The sequence below is a fragment of the Coturnix japonica genome, chromosome 12 (assembly GCF_054131305.1).
Source record: "Coturnix japonica strain WE chromosome 12, WE-NBRP24, whole genome shotgun sequence".
NCBI classification, from domain to species: domain Eukaryota; kingdom Metazoa; phylum Chordata; class Aves; order Galliformes; family Phasianidae; genus Coturnix; species Coturnix japonica.
In genome coordinates this window covers 11,328,686-11,345,922 of record NC_140674.1, presented here as the reverse complement: position 1 = coordinate 11,345,922, position 17,237 = coordinate 11,328,686, and the positions used below count along the sequence as shown (strand labels likewise).

At 39.7% G+C, this 17,237-nt stretch overlaps 1 protein-coding gene and 2 long non-coding RNA genes across 7 annotated transcripts in view; 2 read left to right on the top strand and 1 right to left on the bottom strand.

Moving 5' to 3' along the window:
• Positions 1–976: 976 nt before the first annotated feature.
• LOC146758850 (uncharacterized) lies at positions 977–6,355 on the top strand. The gene is made up of 4 exons (XR_014933222.1): positions 977–1,137; positions 1,960–2,670; positions 2,774–2,868; positions 6,223–6,355. It is a non-coding gene; the product is annotated as an uncharacterized LOC146758850 (long non-coding RNA).
• Positions 5,091–17,237, bottom strand: part of LOC146758849 (uncharacterized) — a 23,008-nt gene continuing 10,861 nt past the window's right edge. Inside the window, exons 2-3 of the long non-coding RNA XR_014933223.1 lie at positions 12,222–12,322; positions 5,091–6,819 (exon numbers count right to left, since the gene is read on the bottom strand). This is a non-coding gene — a long non-coding RNA (uncharacterized LOC146758849). The remainder of the gene's footprint in view (positions 6,820–12,221; positions 12,323–17,237) is intronic.
• Positions 7,172–17,237, top strand: part of PLSCR5 (phospholipid scramblase family member 5) — a 19,960-nt gene continuing 9,894 nt past the window's right edge. The window contains exons 1-9 of one of the 5 annotated variants that reach the window (XM_032446499.2): positions 7,172–7,267; positions 9,151–9,302; positions 12,670–12,712; positions 13,313–13,409; positions 13,557–13,659; positions 14,646–14,807; positions 15,644–15,805; positions 16,277–16,355; positions 16,442–17,204. In XM_032446499.2, the coding sequence (XP_032302390.1) occupies positions 13,402–13,409; positions 13,557–13,659; positions 14,646–14,807; positions 15,644–15,805; positions 16,277–16,315 (474 nt within the window). In that variant the 5' untranslated portion in view covers positions 7,172–7,267; positions 9,151–9,302; positions 12,670–12,712; positions 13,313–13,401 and the 3' untranslated portion in view covers positions 16,316–16,355; positions 16,442–17,204. Of the gene's footprint in view, positions 7,268–9,150; positions 9,303–12,669; positions 12,713–13,312; positions 13,410–13,438; positions 13,660–14,645; positions 14,808–15,643; positions 15,806–16,276; positions 16,356–16,441; positions 17,205–17,237 lie in introns of those variants that run through there. The other 4 variants (XR_014933220.1, XR_014933221.1, XM_032446498.2 and 1 more) reach the window with 4 other exon arrangements.

Sequence of the window (17,237 nt, the reverse complement as noted above, 5' to 3'; positions counted from 1 at the left end):
CCTTTTAACCCACCATGTCTTGTGCATGTCACAGCTATGTGTCCTTGTAAGTGTTCCCTTCCTAGACATCCTCATTTAGCAAGTTAGTATTTCCTTCAGCAAGACAGCCACTTCAAGCAGAAGTATGTATACTGTTAATTGCTTTGCAGCTTCAGCAATAAGTTATGCAGAATATAACATCCAAGCACAGACAAGATGTTTTGCTCTTAAATTAGCCATTTTCTATTTAGTTTTTATCCTTCTTTCCTACATCCAGTATAACTGCAAGTCTTTCACTTGCCCTATCAGTTCCTTTAGGATTCTGTGATCTCAACAAGAGAAAAAGCAATGTTGTATCTGAATGAGGGAGAAGACCCATCAGACTTGCTGTGGTCTGCATGGCAAGATTTTCTGACCTGTGTGATAACAGCCTGAGTGGGACCTGTGACCATGACAATCAGAACAAGGCAGCTTACCAAAGACTGGAGTGGATGGAATGGCTCCTGCCCACCTCTGAGCTGAGGGGAAGAAAGAAAGTTGCTGATCCTTGTATGATGGTGAACCAGCAGCAAAGAGGGCACACTCATGGGTGCTATGACAAGGCATGGACAAACATATGCTGTTTGCTGTCATCAGGGGGATGAACAGCACATTGTGAGTCAGTTATTCAAATGAGGTGGTGATGTGGATGCAAAGATGTGTCTCCTAGATCCAACATTTTAGGTTTGTGTTGTATTGTTCTGTATTTTCAGACTTGATAACACCTTTCCTCTGTTGCAGTAACTACTGGAAAAGTTGTGGTTTTTCAGGTAATTGTCTTTGCAGCCTGGGTGGGAGAGTAAAATGCAGGAACAATGTGAACTTGCTGCATTTGGAATTTTGTCAAAATGAGAAATCTGATTTTGGTTTTCTGATTAAAAGCCCATGTAGCAAACTGGGAGGTTGATTTAGTAGATGGTGCATTTGGAACTCAAAAAAATCACTTCTTTGACAGATTATGGCATGAATCCCCTGCCTTCCACTCAGTGCCAGTGCACGCTGGAGTGAGAGTTGCCTCCTTTTCCTTCCTTTTCCTGCAGCATCTGTTTATCTATTGGACAAGGACTGACACTGACTGAATTCACTGCTAAATTTGCCACAGCTAAGGTTAAACAAAAGGTAATTTGTTATTTTGGCTACTCATCCATTGGTGTATGTACAGTTACTACTTAAATTCCAGAAAAAGACACGTTCAGAAGGCTTGTGAAAAATGAAACAGTTTTCCTCCCGGTGATGGCAGGGATCTCAAATGAGTTGTGCTGTCAATGGGAGCACAAGAGGTTATCCAGTTTTCCATAATCTATAAAGCTTCTTCAGAATCATGTCATTAGCTTTCCTGTGGTAGCACGCAGCAGAGCTAATAATGCAATTATGGTTCATGTAGTTAAACTATGCTATTGATATTTTTCTTTCCCAGGAGGCCTTCATTTCTAGCAATTCTAATCATCTTCATTGTACAGCTGTATGGATTCCACGTTTCACTATGAGGGAAATAAAATTGCAAATAAATACCATCTTTCCTAATGTCTCCGTAAATGCCAGATTTAGTAACCATTAACCAAATGTTAGAGTCTATAAGATGTATAATTCTTTGTCTAAAAAAATATAGAAGAAGCCACATTTATATCTTAGTCACCAGAGTAAACTATTCTGCTGGAGTAAGTGAGAGCAGAATTTCATCCAGTACTTAATTATTCTCTTTGGTATTTCTCTTTGGTGTTTTTGGTATCCTAACTTTTACCATGTCTATTGTATTTAAAATGCAAGTATTAGAATAAATTAGTATGATTACTGTATGAAAATGGCATATGTATTTAAATGGAAGGGAAAACACTGTTCCCATTCCTTGGAATGGGTAGTGTAGATTTCTGTACTCCGACCTGAGATGCAAAATGTGTGAGAGCTGGCACTGAAATTCATTCATTTATTTATTTAATTTAGGAAACAAGTGATGCCGTCTGTGCCAATGCCCACTAGGAGCAGAAGTCTCAAACCTGTGAGCTTGGAACCCTCACTCAGAACTACAGAAAGTATTGAGGATGTTCACTGCCCCCATGGTGTCAGTCTTCCATAGTTAAGACTGTCACAGGATAAGAAAACACTAATGACAAACTTCTGAAAGACCTTCCCTATTTACTTGAGGCAAATTTTGTTTCTATTAACTATTAGGCTCCTTCTGAATAAACCATCAAAGTAATTACAAAGTCTTTAGACAAGGCAAATAGTAGAATTTGTGATTGCTGGAACAGAGAGGATCTGAGCAGTAACAGCTGCTGCCACTGCTAGTCAAGGTCCTGTGCAATTTTCCTTGTTTTTCAATTGCTGAACTTTGCTACATATTCTATTAGTGATGCCTTTTTATCTCACATAGCAACTATTATAACTTCTGTTCTTCAGTAAAGTAGGGAAAATATTCAACCTGTCAGTTTGAAACCTATCTAAACAAAATGCTATTCAGATGTACTGACTGGACAAGCTGTGCATAGCTTCCTGCTGGCCTCTCTTGCTCTAGTTTAGTAACAGATCATGGAATCAGTAAGATCACCTAGTCCAACAATCAGCCTAACACCACTGTGCCTGCTAACAACGTCCCTCAGTGCCATAGTGCTGGGTGAAAGAAACAGGATATATGGGACAAACAGTTCTGAAATGGTGAGCATCCATTTCATCTGTGCAGAATTTTTTCTTACTTTGCTAACCTAAACCTTTGGCAGTTAGCTAATATTTTGTTCTCCCTTCTTGTTTCATATAATAGAAATCTGAAAAGAGCTTCACAGTTATCTAAAGTACAGATTTGTCACTTCTGGCAACTGGAGAACAAATGGGAAAATTTGCTCTGATTTTCCACAGGTGAGTGAACTATGATACAAGAAGACAGGAACATAAAACAGTTTAGGGAGAAAAAGATTCAGCTCTCCAAATCTAATGCTGATTTCAGCAGAAGAGTGGATTAGCATGTGATTAGCAAAAGTGTGATCTGAGCAGTAGCATGGCAGCCTTGGTGACCACTGAATGGCCCAGGTAACCTGAGCTGTAAAACATCTGAGAAGCTTGTATCCCTGGAATTGTGTTCGGCACAGTGAGACTCTAATGGGTAAGTGCTGTTTTCATACAGAGTCGTAAGAGTTACTCAGGTTGGAAAAGAGCTTAAAGATCATCAAGTCCAACAGCAACCAAACCATAGTGCCCTAACTCTAAAAAACCTCCGCTAAATCATGTCCCTGTTTGTTGAAATGAAAGCAGTAAAGAAGGATTTTTTTTTTTAATCCATGACTTATTAGTCTTAATAGTAGAAAATAATATTGGAAATAAAAATAGCTGTTATCCCACAAGAATTATTTTCTTTGGTAAGCAGGTCGCTGTCATCCCTTCAATAGGCAGGGCCTATTGAAATAAAACAATGAATACAAAACCCAGAGGTTTTCAAATTTCACATATGAGCAATAGTTTTGCTGTAGCATCTGGTAAAAAATTCAAATGTTGCTATTAAATGTAGAAGAAAAATTGAGGGAGATCCTTAATTCCTTTTATTTTTTTACAGTATGAAAATCCCTATTAGAAATAAGTTCATCTGACACCTATTATTCTTTCAGTATTCTAATTAATAGAGCAGGATCGTGAGTTTATTAATTAAAATAAGATACCTCAGGGAAACTGAAATTAATTTTGATGTCCTGATACTGTTATGTCATTCAATTTTGTGGATATCTCATCCCTTTCTCTTCTTCTCTATTCCCTCCTAAAAAATACATTTGGCTTAGTTTGAATTTGGAATTAAAATGTCGAATGGTGACTTTCTGAAGATACAGTGGAGGTAATCTTAGAATGTATCGTTTTAATTTTATTGATAATTTTACAATAAGCTGCAACCCTTGTGAGTGTCCCAGGTCTGTGCACCTAATGAACACTGAGTGTGCTTTAAATGAGTTTGGTACACTATACCTGCAGGTCTTCCACACTCCTCCTTTACTGACTTATTTTTGCTTAAATCTCATTGGTCTACTTAAATAAACCAACATCTTCATGGTCATGTTTTCTTAACCATATTTAATGGGATTCAAACCGAAATATTTGGGTCTGGTGTTGAGCTCAGTCTTTTCCATATATTGGGTAAATATATGGGTATGGAAGCTACTTGACAAATTTCCAGTTGGTTGCTGTATTTGCTGGCATGGAGGTTTGCTAACTTGGACTCTGACCCATATCAACACATGTTGGGGGTAGTATTAAAATAATACGCATTTTCTAGTGCAGAATGTAATATTATATAAAAATCTGCAAGTTGGAGCTTATTGCACAGTCACATCTGATTCTTGCACTCACACGGTGTTTCTTCTTTGCTAAAGGGTAATCTAAGAAAGGGATGAAAGGCCACATAATTTCCTATAAAAGTAGAAAATGACAATGTTAAGCATTAAAGCTGATGACAATAGGTATTTTAGTGAAAGGAAACTTCAAATGGAAATTGTCATTAGTTATCCCTTTTCCTAGCAGCCAGGAAGCTCTGGAATTGCTCATGGAGGTACAGAATGAACTGATGAGAGCAGGCCAGCACCCTGCAGTCTGCTGCTGGATGGCACAGCATGTCCTGACCTCCAGAAACAAACAGCTTTTTCTTATACTCTAAACTTTGCTGCTATCTCCTGTTTTTCTCCTGGCACTTTTGCCTGGTGGACACAGCTTGTGAATGTGTTGCAGGACGTACACCCAGAAGGGAGCAGGCTCTGTTCCTATTATTCAGTCTCCCTGCAGTAGAACAAATGTAGGCCATGACCCCCAGTATCTTCAGTGGGGGGCAATGAGGCTGAGCTCATTGTCTTGGCAGAAACTGGGTGCTGCCATTTGGCTTGTGGAATTCCTTAAAAGTCAGCTAGTATTCGTTGTATTAGTTGTCCCTCCCTTGCTTGTAGTTTTTCCCTATGTGTTTTTAAATAGCACCAAAGGATGGCTGCATTTACGGATAAACATGATTAAGTCTTCTGTTCCTTCAGTCCTCAGTGATGCTACCTTTAATCACAGCTGGAGTGGATTTTGACCAATCTGTGGGTACTTAATAAAAAAAATAAATAAACTGAGATTAAATAAAATAACTTTAATTGTAAAGACTTATCTCAATGCAAGGCTCATTTTCAGATCCTGCAGAAATCAATCGATACAATCTACTAAAATGATTGTTTCAGTTTGAAACAATAAGGTAGGAAGGGGGCATTGTGAAAGATATGGAAATTTATGAGAGAAATGGAAAAAATAAACTACATAGAAAATGTACTTCAAGCCAAGTTTTATGTCTTCCTATTACCCACTTACTGCAATTGTGTGAATAATGCCAGGAAATGAGTTCTTTAGGGCAGAACCGCTCCAGGGAAATGTTTATTTCATGAGCAGTGGAACACTGAAGCTTGGTTCCTTCCCACATCTGGACCTTCCCCTGCTACTACGGTGCTCCTAGAAGGAGCCCACACATGTCCCCCAGCTCCACTCTCCTTCTCACTGCCCTCCTTCCCCCTGCCCAGATTCTGCTGCATGTGCAGTGTGGGTGTGGGGATGGACCAAAGTGCTGTTTGTAGCTCTCAGAAAATGCTTTGTAAACATTTGAAACCTATTCCTTCAGTATATATCTCTTAATATGTGTTTTTTTTGTTTTGCATTGGGCACATTTCTCTTACTGCCCTCCTCTTGCTTTACATGTTGACAAAAGTACTGGAATGTTTTTGGAGTGGTTTTCTGAGATGCAAAGAAAACTTTTTTCCTCGTTAAGGGTGGGTGACTGTTGTACCTGAGCTGTCTTTTGAAATTTGTCATCCACAACTGTCAAAGTTAGGTTTATCATATTTACCTGGTACTTTCCCTCCCTTTCTTCTTCAGGGAGTTTGTTGGAGCTTTGTGCCTGCTCCCCAGATCAGATCTTTTACTCTGAAGCAGCATATCTTTGACAAGGAGAAAGAAGCAAAAACTTTCAGTCATTCCTAATCTTTATTTCCAGTGATGGGAAACTTCTTCCCAATCTAAAAGGATTTGTTCAATGCAGAGTTGTTCAGCAACCACATTTCCTTTGTCTGTGAGTAGGGCTGCATTGCTCGGTGACTTCTCAGTGCCCAATGACAAGCTCTCATGCAGTTTTGCAGTCAAATTTTCACATGTGGGCTTTGCATTTACTAATATACTCAGTACAAATTGTGTTCCTTCTTGCGTGTATTCTTTCAGAGATCTGTATCTTCCTGAGCTGCACTCTCCAGAGATAAATCTGCTCCATGTGTTTCTGTGGGCTGCTCCAAAGTGGAAGGACTTGCAGGCAGCAGAGCAGAAACGCTCCCCAACACCTTGTCCTGCTCCTCCGTGTGCTCTGCTTAGGCTCTGCCATTTTGCAGCCATGCATCATATCTGTCTGCGGCTCACATGTGCATGATCTCCATGGCGACTTGGGCACTCGAGGTAGAAATATGAGCTGGTAAGTCAAGGTTACCCTCCCTCCTCCTGTTTTGCTCTCGGTGCAATGCGGGTAATTGTGCGTTACGTGTTGGCATGGACGGTGTTTGCCCGCAGCAGGACACAGGAAGCCCGTTTCACTTCTCATGTCCAATCAAGCACTTCTCAGTGATCAGCAGTGGAGCCCAAGGGGTGTGGGGGGGTTGCATGGGGCTGCTTTCAGGGGTGACGTCCTAAGGAGGGAAGACTGAACTCCACAGGGAAGTGCAGAGAAAGAGCCCACACTGCTCATCCTTTTTCAAGCATGAGATATATTGAGTGGGTGCCAGCAGTGGGGAGATGCAGGCAATCACCTCCTCTGTCCTTGCAGGGTACCTGCAGAAAAGGAAACATAAATATTGAATTATAAAGGCAGAATTTGTATAGTCGCAGAATACATACATACATTATAAAGTGGAGTTTGAGGTTTAATGCGTTCTGTTTCCCAGTGGGTACATCGAAGTTTTGCCTCTTTGTATGCACAAAACACTTCTTTCTCTTTCCATTGGTGCAAACGACTTGAAATGAATAATGTTTTTCTTGTTTGTTAGCATCATCTCCCCCTGTTGTCCATCGACATAAAATGCAGTGTTCTGGAACATGAGAAAGGCGATACGTTTCCTCCAGTTCTTTGTAAGCTGATATGAAGTAGACAGACACCTTCTGAAGTTTTGCGCATGCTGTGCTCTTTTTTTTTTTTTTCTTTGCTGCAACAAGAAAAGCCTTTTCTTTTAACCTGGCTTCCTTTGAAGAAGTAACTCAGGAAGCTTCATGGCCTCTCAAGGTAAGTGCATCTATAGTCTGTATTTTTAGATCGTGTTTACAGAAAACTACAGTCTCGTACATTTCCAGCAATCAGCAGTCTGATGAAATGAGAGTTTCAGGCTAAAACCACAGCAGCCAAAGCACGGTTATTTGGGCTTCTTTTAATTTTTCAGTATTCAAGAGGCTCCTAAGGAGACTAAAATCTATACTGGAGTGTTATTTGAATAAAGTGCATTACAAAATGTTCGTATCTGCATTCAGTCAGGAAATGGTGCTCGTATCTTTTTGCTTAAACCTGTTAGTATGGGCTGCATGGGAAGGGCACGTTCTGATCCAAGATTCACACAGATTTCGCACTTCTTTCCTATTCCACTCTGAAAATATGAAAATGCTTTTCACTTCCAAAACTAGCTAGAGTCATGCAGGAAAAATAAATATCTGAAGAATAAATGAAAGTAACCAGATTACTTCTTTCTGAGTTCATTTCTGTCACATATTGTCTTTGAGCTGCAGCATTTGGCTGTTCAGGGCTGTAGATAAACACAGGAGTATGCTGCTCTCACAAGCCATCAACCTTCATTTTTTTTCCATGCAGTCAAATTCTAAAGCTAAGCAGAAGGACACAAATCTGTTTTTTCTTAGCACCAATGCAACCCCACAGGGATAGCCCTGGTCTGATGTACGGAGGCAGATGATGGCCCAGGGAGCTCCAGCAATGTAATGCTTACTCCTTTATTCCCCCATCAAGTACTTCAGACATTCAGTATTTACAGCACCAGAAGTTATGCAGCAGGAAACAGATTTTAGAGCATTGTTGTGCTCTTGGAATGTACATTTTTCCCCTTAGGGAAAAGTATACGTTTTGCTTATATTTAGACATATAAAAAGAGATCTGGTTCTGTATATTTTAATGCATGGTAATTAACAAGAGCAATGAAATAGTCAAATTCTGTAATACAGTTTTCATAATGAAGGAACTTGGTAATATGCTTCTGTTAGGAACCAGTACCTCTGCAGATTGCTCACTGCATCATGTCGTAACTTTTAAGTTCTCCCGCACTGTAAATGAAGTAGGAAGCAGCCATGAAAATAGACAAAGCCTCAAAGTAGCTTAGGATGTCATCAATATTTAATGCATTTACTGTTTGATTTTTGTATAGCTTAAAATTTGACAGGTAGAACTGCAATTTGTTGTCTTTTTCCTTTTTATTATCTGAGAATAACACTAACACTCGGCCACTTCATGGCATTTCATGTAACAACAAGAGTTATAGCAGTAACAGAACCCTGTGAGGTAAAATGATGCAGAAGAGCATATAAAATATTTATCCGCCAGTTATACATTTTTAAAAGCCAGCTACAAATTCAAAGGGGTTTCTTCTTCCTCCTGTGGTCTATGACTTTGAAGGAAAGCAGTGGCTGCAAAGGCAAATTAAGATCAAAATATGATTAAACGATGAATCAGCCACAGTGGGTTCAAATAAAGCTAAAGGACCTCAATTAAACCCACAACTGCAAAAGGCAGCTTCAGACCTAAACCCAAAATTCCTTCTGGAGCTCAGACCATGCTATGCCTGAATACTGTCACAAAGGAGATAAAAATGGTTTGGTGGCTGTTTGCTGCCGAGGCGTAGGGGCTCAGTTAATGCGAGGACTTGCCATAGATGTGCTGAGAGCTGCAGCTGGCACATGCTGCAAGAGCAGAGCCAGTGTTACTGCAGCGGTGGAAAGGTGCTGGCACTGAGACCAGCTGCAGCAGACAGCCAAGGTGCATCCAAGCTCAGATGCTGGTATAGACACAGGCAGAATGTGATGCTGGTGTCTCAGTTCTGCCGGCTGCTGTTTGGCCCTGTTCATTGCTATATATATATATATATATTTTTCTTCTTTTTTTCCCTGCAGAATCTCAAGGGCAAACAAACCCAGTCTTTAAGGACTACCTCCCTGGTTCTTCTGACCTGCCAGAGCAGGACAAGCCTACTGAGCCTGCAGGCCTGTGGAAGCAAGCCTCAGACATGCATAACTTGCCGCCAGGACTGGAGTACCTGAAGCAGGTCCAGAATCTTTCCCAATGCTACAACTGTTCTGTTTCATCATGGATTCCTTTGATATTCAGGGGGTGGGAGTGTTTGGGGTTTTTTCTTAGGGGGGTGGGGAACTGGATATGGAGAGGCTTTTCTGATGTTTGACATTTACAATGAGATAAGGAATGTACAAATTATAAGCTCTTCCTTCATTGCCGCTATTCATTTCTGCAGAAATCCATTTGCTGTTCATGCAGCTCTCCTTGTCCTCAGACATGATTTTCTTCTTTTTAGGACTTTTTCTAGGTCATACTATGACACCTCTCAGTGTCCCTCCAGTTTACTTCCAGCTCTTTGAGGGAAACCACTGCCAAACCCTGGCTGACCTCAGAACTCATCTGGTTGACTAAAACCATCAGTGTGTGAGGGAATCATACTCCTCTCCCTGAGGAACATGGAGGTCTTTGGGGCAAATTCCTTGTGCCCACAAGCTGAGAGGGAGAAGCAAGTTCTCAAGGAGATGACCAAGAGAAAGCCTGAGCAACTGCAAACTTGCACCTCTGTTTTGGGATTTGAGGCAGAAAAGAGGCAGTGCCCAAGAAGCGCATTGCAGGGAAGGGGGAGCTGAGATTCTGATGCATCACTTGAGGGCTGTAGTTAAAAGATGCTTTTCTGTAGTTTTGTATAGAGGCAGAAATTGAATGCAATTTCTATTTGGAACCTAAGACAGTTAACAAAACTGGGAGACCCTTCAAAAACCATCTTTTACGTGGAGTTATGATTTTCATTTCATGGAGCCCATGCACAAAATGATATGTGTTGTCAATTACAGGAGCATTTGTTCACAGACTGTGGAGCTACATTTTTTAGTTGAAAAGTGATTGTGATAGTCAATACTTGGCAGGTTACATATTCAGCTTTCTGCATGAATACGAATTACACCTTAACTTTATCTGTACAACGTGGGGAAGCAAATTCTACTACTCCATTTTATGGAAGGTTTACATCTGACATAAAGTCTTCATTCTCAGCTCAATAACCATGTGTCTGTGCTGCAGCCCGTACTAATTATTCTCAGTTTGCTCCTGAGGTGACTCCTGTGAGGCTGCATTTGTGAGGGGAAGGCATCAGCCTGGCCCTCAGTGTCTCCTTTTCTGTCCAGGGGAAAGTCCTGAGAACCACTCATACAAGTGATGGAAGGTATTTCTAGCTGAACTGGAAATTTTTGATGGAGCATACCATGTATGCTTCTGGTTGTGTGTGTGTTATGGGTGCGGGTTCCCAACTGGAGCAGGCACAGAGAATTACCATCTATAGGGCACAGGGAATAGAAAACCTGCTTTAAAACAAGACTGCAAATTTTTCATTTTTAGATTAAAAAAATGCTATCAGAGCAGAAACTCTGACAGCTGTCAGCCCTGGAGGAGAAAATAACCTAAGGAAAAAAAAAACAGGCATTCAATTTAGAGAATGATTTCAACAGAAGAAGGATTATATAGAAAGTGGTTGTGAATAAATAGAAGATAACAAATAGAAATGAGGTTCTGGGATTATCTCCAGCAGGAGCAGGGAAGATAGCTGGATAGATTTATTTGAGAAAGTTGAATATATTTCTTAATAAGGCCATAACATGCTTGCCTCTGAAAGCAGGATCCAGCCCTAGTGAATCTCATAGAGATCCCCACAGCCTTATGCTAAGCAGGAACTCAAGGGCACAGCATGTAGTACTGGATGAGAGGAACAGAAAACATCTGTCACTATGCAAATGTACACTGAAGTCAGTCAGGCTGAGGAGCAATGTGTTTGGCTCTTTGAGGTGCTTCAGAGCCTGGTGATAAACTGCCTCTGCCCTGCTGAACTGATACCTCGCTTTCTGTAATCGTCTCAAAAGTGACACTTTAAATAATTTTCTACAAAATGGGTTACCCAAAAAAATGTGATTAACCTCCAGATTATAGCTGTAGTTCTGGGAATTGTGTGGAGTCCATCATAAGAGTGAGGAACCTTTGCCCAGAGAAGGAATAGATGGGGAAGAGACCTGAGAATTTGCCAAGCAGCTCAACGTTGTGTTGTGCAACAGTCCAGGCTTTACCAGTGTTGTAAGAAGCTTCTTAGTTTAGACTTGGTCAGACTGATGAGCTGTAAATGTAATGCCCACAAAACTAAATGCTAAGGATTAGTTTTGCATAAGAAATTTTAGCACATTAGAGCTGGAGAGGACTGAGACCCATGTAAAGCAAAGGGCTTTCTGTGCTTTCAAATGCAAGAGCAGAATTCCCTTAATCCACAAGTGCCTCAATGAAAGATGCATCAGAATTCCCTTAATCCACAAGTGCCTCAATGAAAGATGCATCAGAATTCCCTTAATCCACAAGTGCCTCAATGAAAGATGCATCAGAATGGCTGCTTTGCAGCAACAAGGCAAAACAAGCAAGCCTAACAAATGGTGCTGCCTGTTGGCTAAACATTGCCTATGCTTTGTTCACAACAAACTGGTACCCAGTGCAAAATCACTCAAAGTTTTTAGCAATTCAGGCTCATTATTTTTCCATCCTCCATGGAAGCCGGTGTGGGGGAAAGAAATCCATATTAAAATCAATACTAAAATATTAAAATAGTCCTGCCATCTTTAACCTGTTTATTCATTTTTCATCAGCAGAGCTCTGCGCTAACTTCCCATGAGCTCCAAGGCTTCTCATATCTCATGAAATCTAAATGACAAACAGCAAAGCTTCTTGGGAGAAGATTTTAAAGTCCAAATATTTTTTATTATTTCAATTACTGGCATGCACATTTCAGAGATTAATGAAAGGGATCTGGAAGTTTCTCTATTACCAGCTTTTCTTTACTGTCTGAACTAGCTGCAGGAGATGGCTGGAACTGATAAATAGCTGCAACTGTTTGAATGTGTACCAGGCAAGATTTGTCAATTGTGTGAAATATACATACACTGGAGAGCTGTGACGTGCTGGTCTCAGATGTCTGTTGTGAGCTTTCTGTCTTCAGCTGTGAGTGATGGCAAAATTCATTGTCAGGCGTCTGATGCCCATCTGGAATTTAAGGAGAAGAAACCAGCAAAGCCTAAATTGTCACATAAAACATGCATTGAAAAGTCACATAACCCTGGGAGGTAGGCTGAAATTAAGGTTTCGCAATACTTATGATTATTTTCCAAAGCAGAGCATGTTGGAGGGACTGTAAGCACAGAAAAGCTGGGTGTCATGGCAGTCTTTTCTCCTGCATTTGTAACCAACTGACAGGTGAGGATGGTTTCCAGCAGAGAGTTTCTCTGGGGAACTCAGGAAGGAAAGGAATGCAAAGAGACAGGTGATCACCAGCAGCCCCAGACCTTCCCACACTCACTAGTTTATATTTTTGTTCTTTGTTTTTGAAACAGCTTGACCGGATCATTATTCATCAGCAGGTGGAGCTCCTTGAAGGTATGGTGCAACTCTTGTTGTGCTCCAACACAGCTGGTACACAGCTGTCTCTAAAGGGCTTCCAAACCCAGCTTCACGCTGACCTTCCATCAGGCCTCTGATGTGGTGTTGGTGTGGTGAGATGAAGAGAGGAAAGTTACAGTGCCCAAAACCTAAAATCTTTCCCTCAAAGTAACTAAAGATTTAATTTGTCCATAGATTGGAAAGATGATTATTGTTTGAACGTGCTGCAAGTGAGTAAAGTAAGGAAGGTCTGAAAGCATTAATGAAAGCATTATAGTTTGATTTACATGGTTCCTCAAAATTTCAGTTTCATGTTCAACAATTTAAACACTTTAAAATGCGTTCCTCACGTGTATTTCTCCTCTTTGAGAAGTTTTTTGCCTGATTCTTGGGCATCTCTCTGAGTGAACATTGTGTCACTGAAGGGGTATAGCCTTGTTTCAATATTTTTCAGTGTACAAAATAAGAAAAGGCAAAACCAAAACTCAGCATATGAATTCTGTTTTGTGACATTATTATTTCATGTTTATCATGCATTTTCTTTATGTCACCATTTAAAAGCAATTTTTAAACAGTCTCTGTTCACAGTTTTTATAGTATATACAACAAAGAAGACAGGAGCTGTAAACATGTATGCAGAGCAGAATTTGATGTGTCTTGGTGGAGGCTATCTCTAATCTAACCTTATGCTAAGGTAACTTCCAACTTGTTTTGCTTTATTAGCCATACTTGGCACAGAGACCTGCAGCAAATATGAGATAAAAAACCATTTGGGACAAAGAGTTTACTTTGCAGTGGAAGAAAATGGTTTCTTCAATCGTAACTTGTGTTCACCTATAAGGTCTTTCACCATAAGGATTGCTGATAACTCTGGTCGAGAGGTGATTACAGTGAATAGACCCTTGAGATGCAACAGCTGCTGGTTCCCTTGCTTCCTGCAAGAGGTGAGTGTTGCCTAATTGCATTTTGTTCGAGCATCTCACTGCATGTGCTCTGCATTAATTAAGCCTTGCATGACTTCAGTGAGGATGGCAGGAAGGAATTCCTAGACTGAGCTGCATGGAGGCAGCTTCTCTTCTTGCCTTGGCACTCAATGAGGCAACACCTCAAGTGAGAGAAGAGCGTGAAGGCCTTCATTTAGAAGCAATTATTGATAAACAAGGCCCTTTTAGAAGTAACATTCCCAGCATGCATCTCATGGGCATCCCAAATAGAGCCTTACATTGGACAACACAGATCTCCTTCCATTTAGGTACGGACCTGAACCACTGCTCACCCTGCTCAGGCCAACATCATTTAGTGCTTTGGGTGTGCATCACTAACTGCAAACACAGAGAGCAAAGGAGGGACTTTTCCTGGGGCTGGCAGTGCAGGCTGTGCTGGGAAGCAGCTCTCTGGGGAAGCTGGTGTATTGTGTCAGGGCTCCACCTCTTCAAGGCCATAGAAAATTGCAATAATCAGCTGCTTTGAGTGAAAAATGCAGATCCTATCGAGAATGAAATCTCTTCTCCTTATTTTTGAATTTCATTCATAGATATTATTTAAGGAAACTTTTTATAGGGAGACTTTCTACCTACATTCTCAGTTCCAGATTTTCAGAAGAAAGATTCCTGGGTAGCACAGTTACTGCATAAAATAGCCTATGAGATACTCACACATTACAGTTTTTTTTTGTTTTTCACCACAGTGTATAAGTTTTATCAAATCTTACATTTGATGTCAGATGATAGCTTCTACTGCAGCTTTTGAGCTGTGTATCGTTCACTGTATTTAAATGCACCATTAAACAGCTGTTAGATGTCCAGTTCATGGTTTGGTAAAATTATATATAACTGCATTAAATAAATATTTTGTAATTATATAAAGTATTATGGAAAAATTTGCCAATATAAAATTAGTTTATATGATTTTATTCTGTTTTGTTTGCTAGTTAGAAGTTCAGTCCCCACCAGGTACAGTAGCTGGTTACGTTGTACAGAACTGGGACCCATTTCTGCCTAAGTTTACGATACAGAATGAAAGTAAAGAAGATGTACTAAAAATAATTGGCCCATATGCAACTTGTGGCTGTTTTGACGATGTTGACTTTGAGGTACGTTACTTATGAGTGTTAAGAATTCTACAGTTTTGCTAATTCTCAATCAAAATTCCTGACATTCTGCTCTTAATAACATTATGTACATTGCAATAATTTGGGAACAGAATCACAACTATTTGCACTGGAGTTCCTGACTTCTACATGCAGATTCCTGCAGATATCTTCTGGATGGGACTGACAGTTCTCTGTCCATTTATTTTCATTTGTCAGGGGGAAAACAAAAGTAATTTGGAGGAGCTTTTGCAATATTTAGGGTATGAAAGAGAATGAGACTGTTGAAGAAACTACGAACAGTTTTCTGATGTAAACAAAGCTCTTCCTCTTAGTTACATAATCATAAGACAAATTCTGTGTTTCTAGCCACATCAGACTGCTTCAGTAGGTAATGTTCCTAATTTTGTTATTGTGTGAGGAGTGGGGAGGTGACTGTGTAATCAAGAACATATCCATCAGTTGTAGGAGACACTGGACCACAGCAGTGCTGCTGTTGTGACTTGGAGCATATCTGAAACTGAAGACGGGGGAAAAAAATCCTTGTGAAAGAAGAGTGGTATAAACTTTCATAATTGCTTCCCCCCACTTTTCTGTCAGCTCTGAAGATTCTGACATCTCCAAATTTGCAAGAGAGACCCTTTCTTGTGTGCCGTTCCTAAAGGCAAATCTGACACTCGTAGAGAATTTCAATGACAAGAAGAAAAGAACAGCCTGACAACTATAGAGTACTCTGCATGTCAGGACAGTTATTAATTCTGTGGAGATATAATCAGTGAGTATTTGATTTATTTACACGTAGGCTTATTCCTGTTTTGTTTTGTTTTTTATTGGTGCAGGTAAAAGCTCTCAATGAAATGTCAACGATAGGCAAAATTTCCAAGTACTGGTCTGGATTTGTGAACAACGTCTTTACCAACACTGCTAACTTTGGGATCCAGGTCCCTGTAGATCTTGATGTGAAAATCAAGGCAGTGATGATTGGTGCCTGCTTTCTCATTGTAAGTATGAAACATCAAGAGGTAGTCCCAAGAGCTGGACAGACCAGGACCAAAGAGGTCCTTGCTGTTGGCTGTGACCCTACAAATGCATACATGCAATGAAAAGTCAAACCATTGCCTAAAAGAGACCTTGTGCTGCTCTTGACAACACTAACTTGTTAATATTAGTATGCAATAGTTTCAACAGTCCAGAATTTGTACATCACAATATGTAAATAAAAGGACAAAACTATTTAAATTATTCACTGGTCTAAAATAACAGCAACCTATATATTAGGTTAAAAACATAACTCATGTTACTAAAGATTTTTGGATTGTCCTCTGACATTCTTATTTCTCAGTGGCAGAATAATAGAAAATGATTGACTAATCTAATTATTTTATGTAACAAAAGTCTTACAAGCATGACTTCTGATATTAATTGTTGCATTTTTGTACCTTTGTTATCATTCACTATTTGTTTACTTGTAGGACTTAATGTTCTTTGAAAACTCTCTGGATGGCTTATAACAAGATGACAGAAACAATAAAATATGCAGAATGTGTTTCAGTAAGTAAAAATGAACATAAATTGATCTTCTTGCTTTGAAGACTTATATGTTAGATACTTCCTAATTCTTTTTCATTTTCTTCCAGAAATCTCTTGAGCTTTGGACATGATTTTGAACTGCACAAATCCTTGTTCCTTATAGGAAAAGAAAAGGAGTTAATGATGTTGTTTATTAAAATATGTGTCTTGTAAATAATAATTTCCCACTTACATTTTACATGCGTTGTAGCTAAACATATACTTTTCCCACAGTTCCAAAGGAACAGTGCTATTCTCTTCTTTCTCTTTTGATCTTCCTGCATGGGAAATCATGAAAGATTAGACGAAGGCTTGCAGCGTCACTGATGAAAGTCTCTGTTTAAAGAACCCTTTGATGCTCTGTGAGTGCTGGTACCAGTTACTAACCACATGAGGGTGTGTTGTGGGGGATTTGGTTTTGCTTTTTCATAATTTTAGAAGTCATTTTCTGATTTGTTATTTAATTAATAGTAACAAACTGAGTTTGAAAGCAACAAATATAAAGACATCACCCAATGGGAAGTTCAAGATGGTATCTATTTCAGTGAGTTGAAAGAAGGGAAGTGATGTCTGCTCACAATTTATTTTATGGGGAAAATTTATTTAATGAGCTGTGGTGAGAAATTAGGCTTCCAACAGTAGATGGGGGAATTTAAACACCATTCAGAAAATCTGGACTTTTGCTGCCTGCATTGAAGGCAGGCAGTGTGGTTTGAAAGAAAGTCCCCTATGTGCACATGAATCACTTAACTTTTGAACTATCTAATGCGTTTAATGTATCTAATCTGTGCTTCTATCCGCTCAAGAATTTCATTAAAAGGTTTTTTGTTTCTTGTTTGTTTTTTTTTTTTTTTTTTTTTTTTT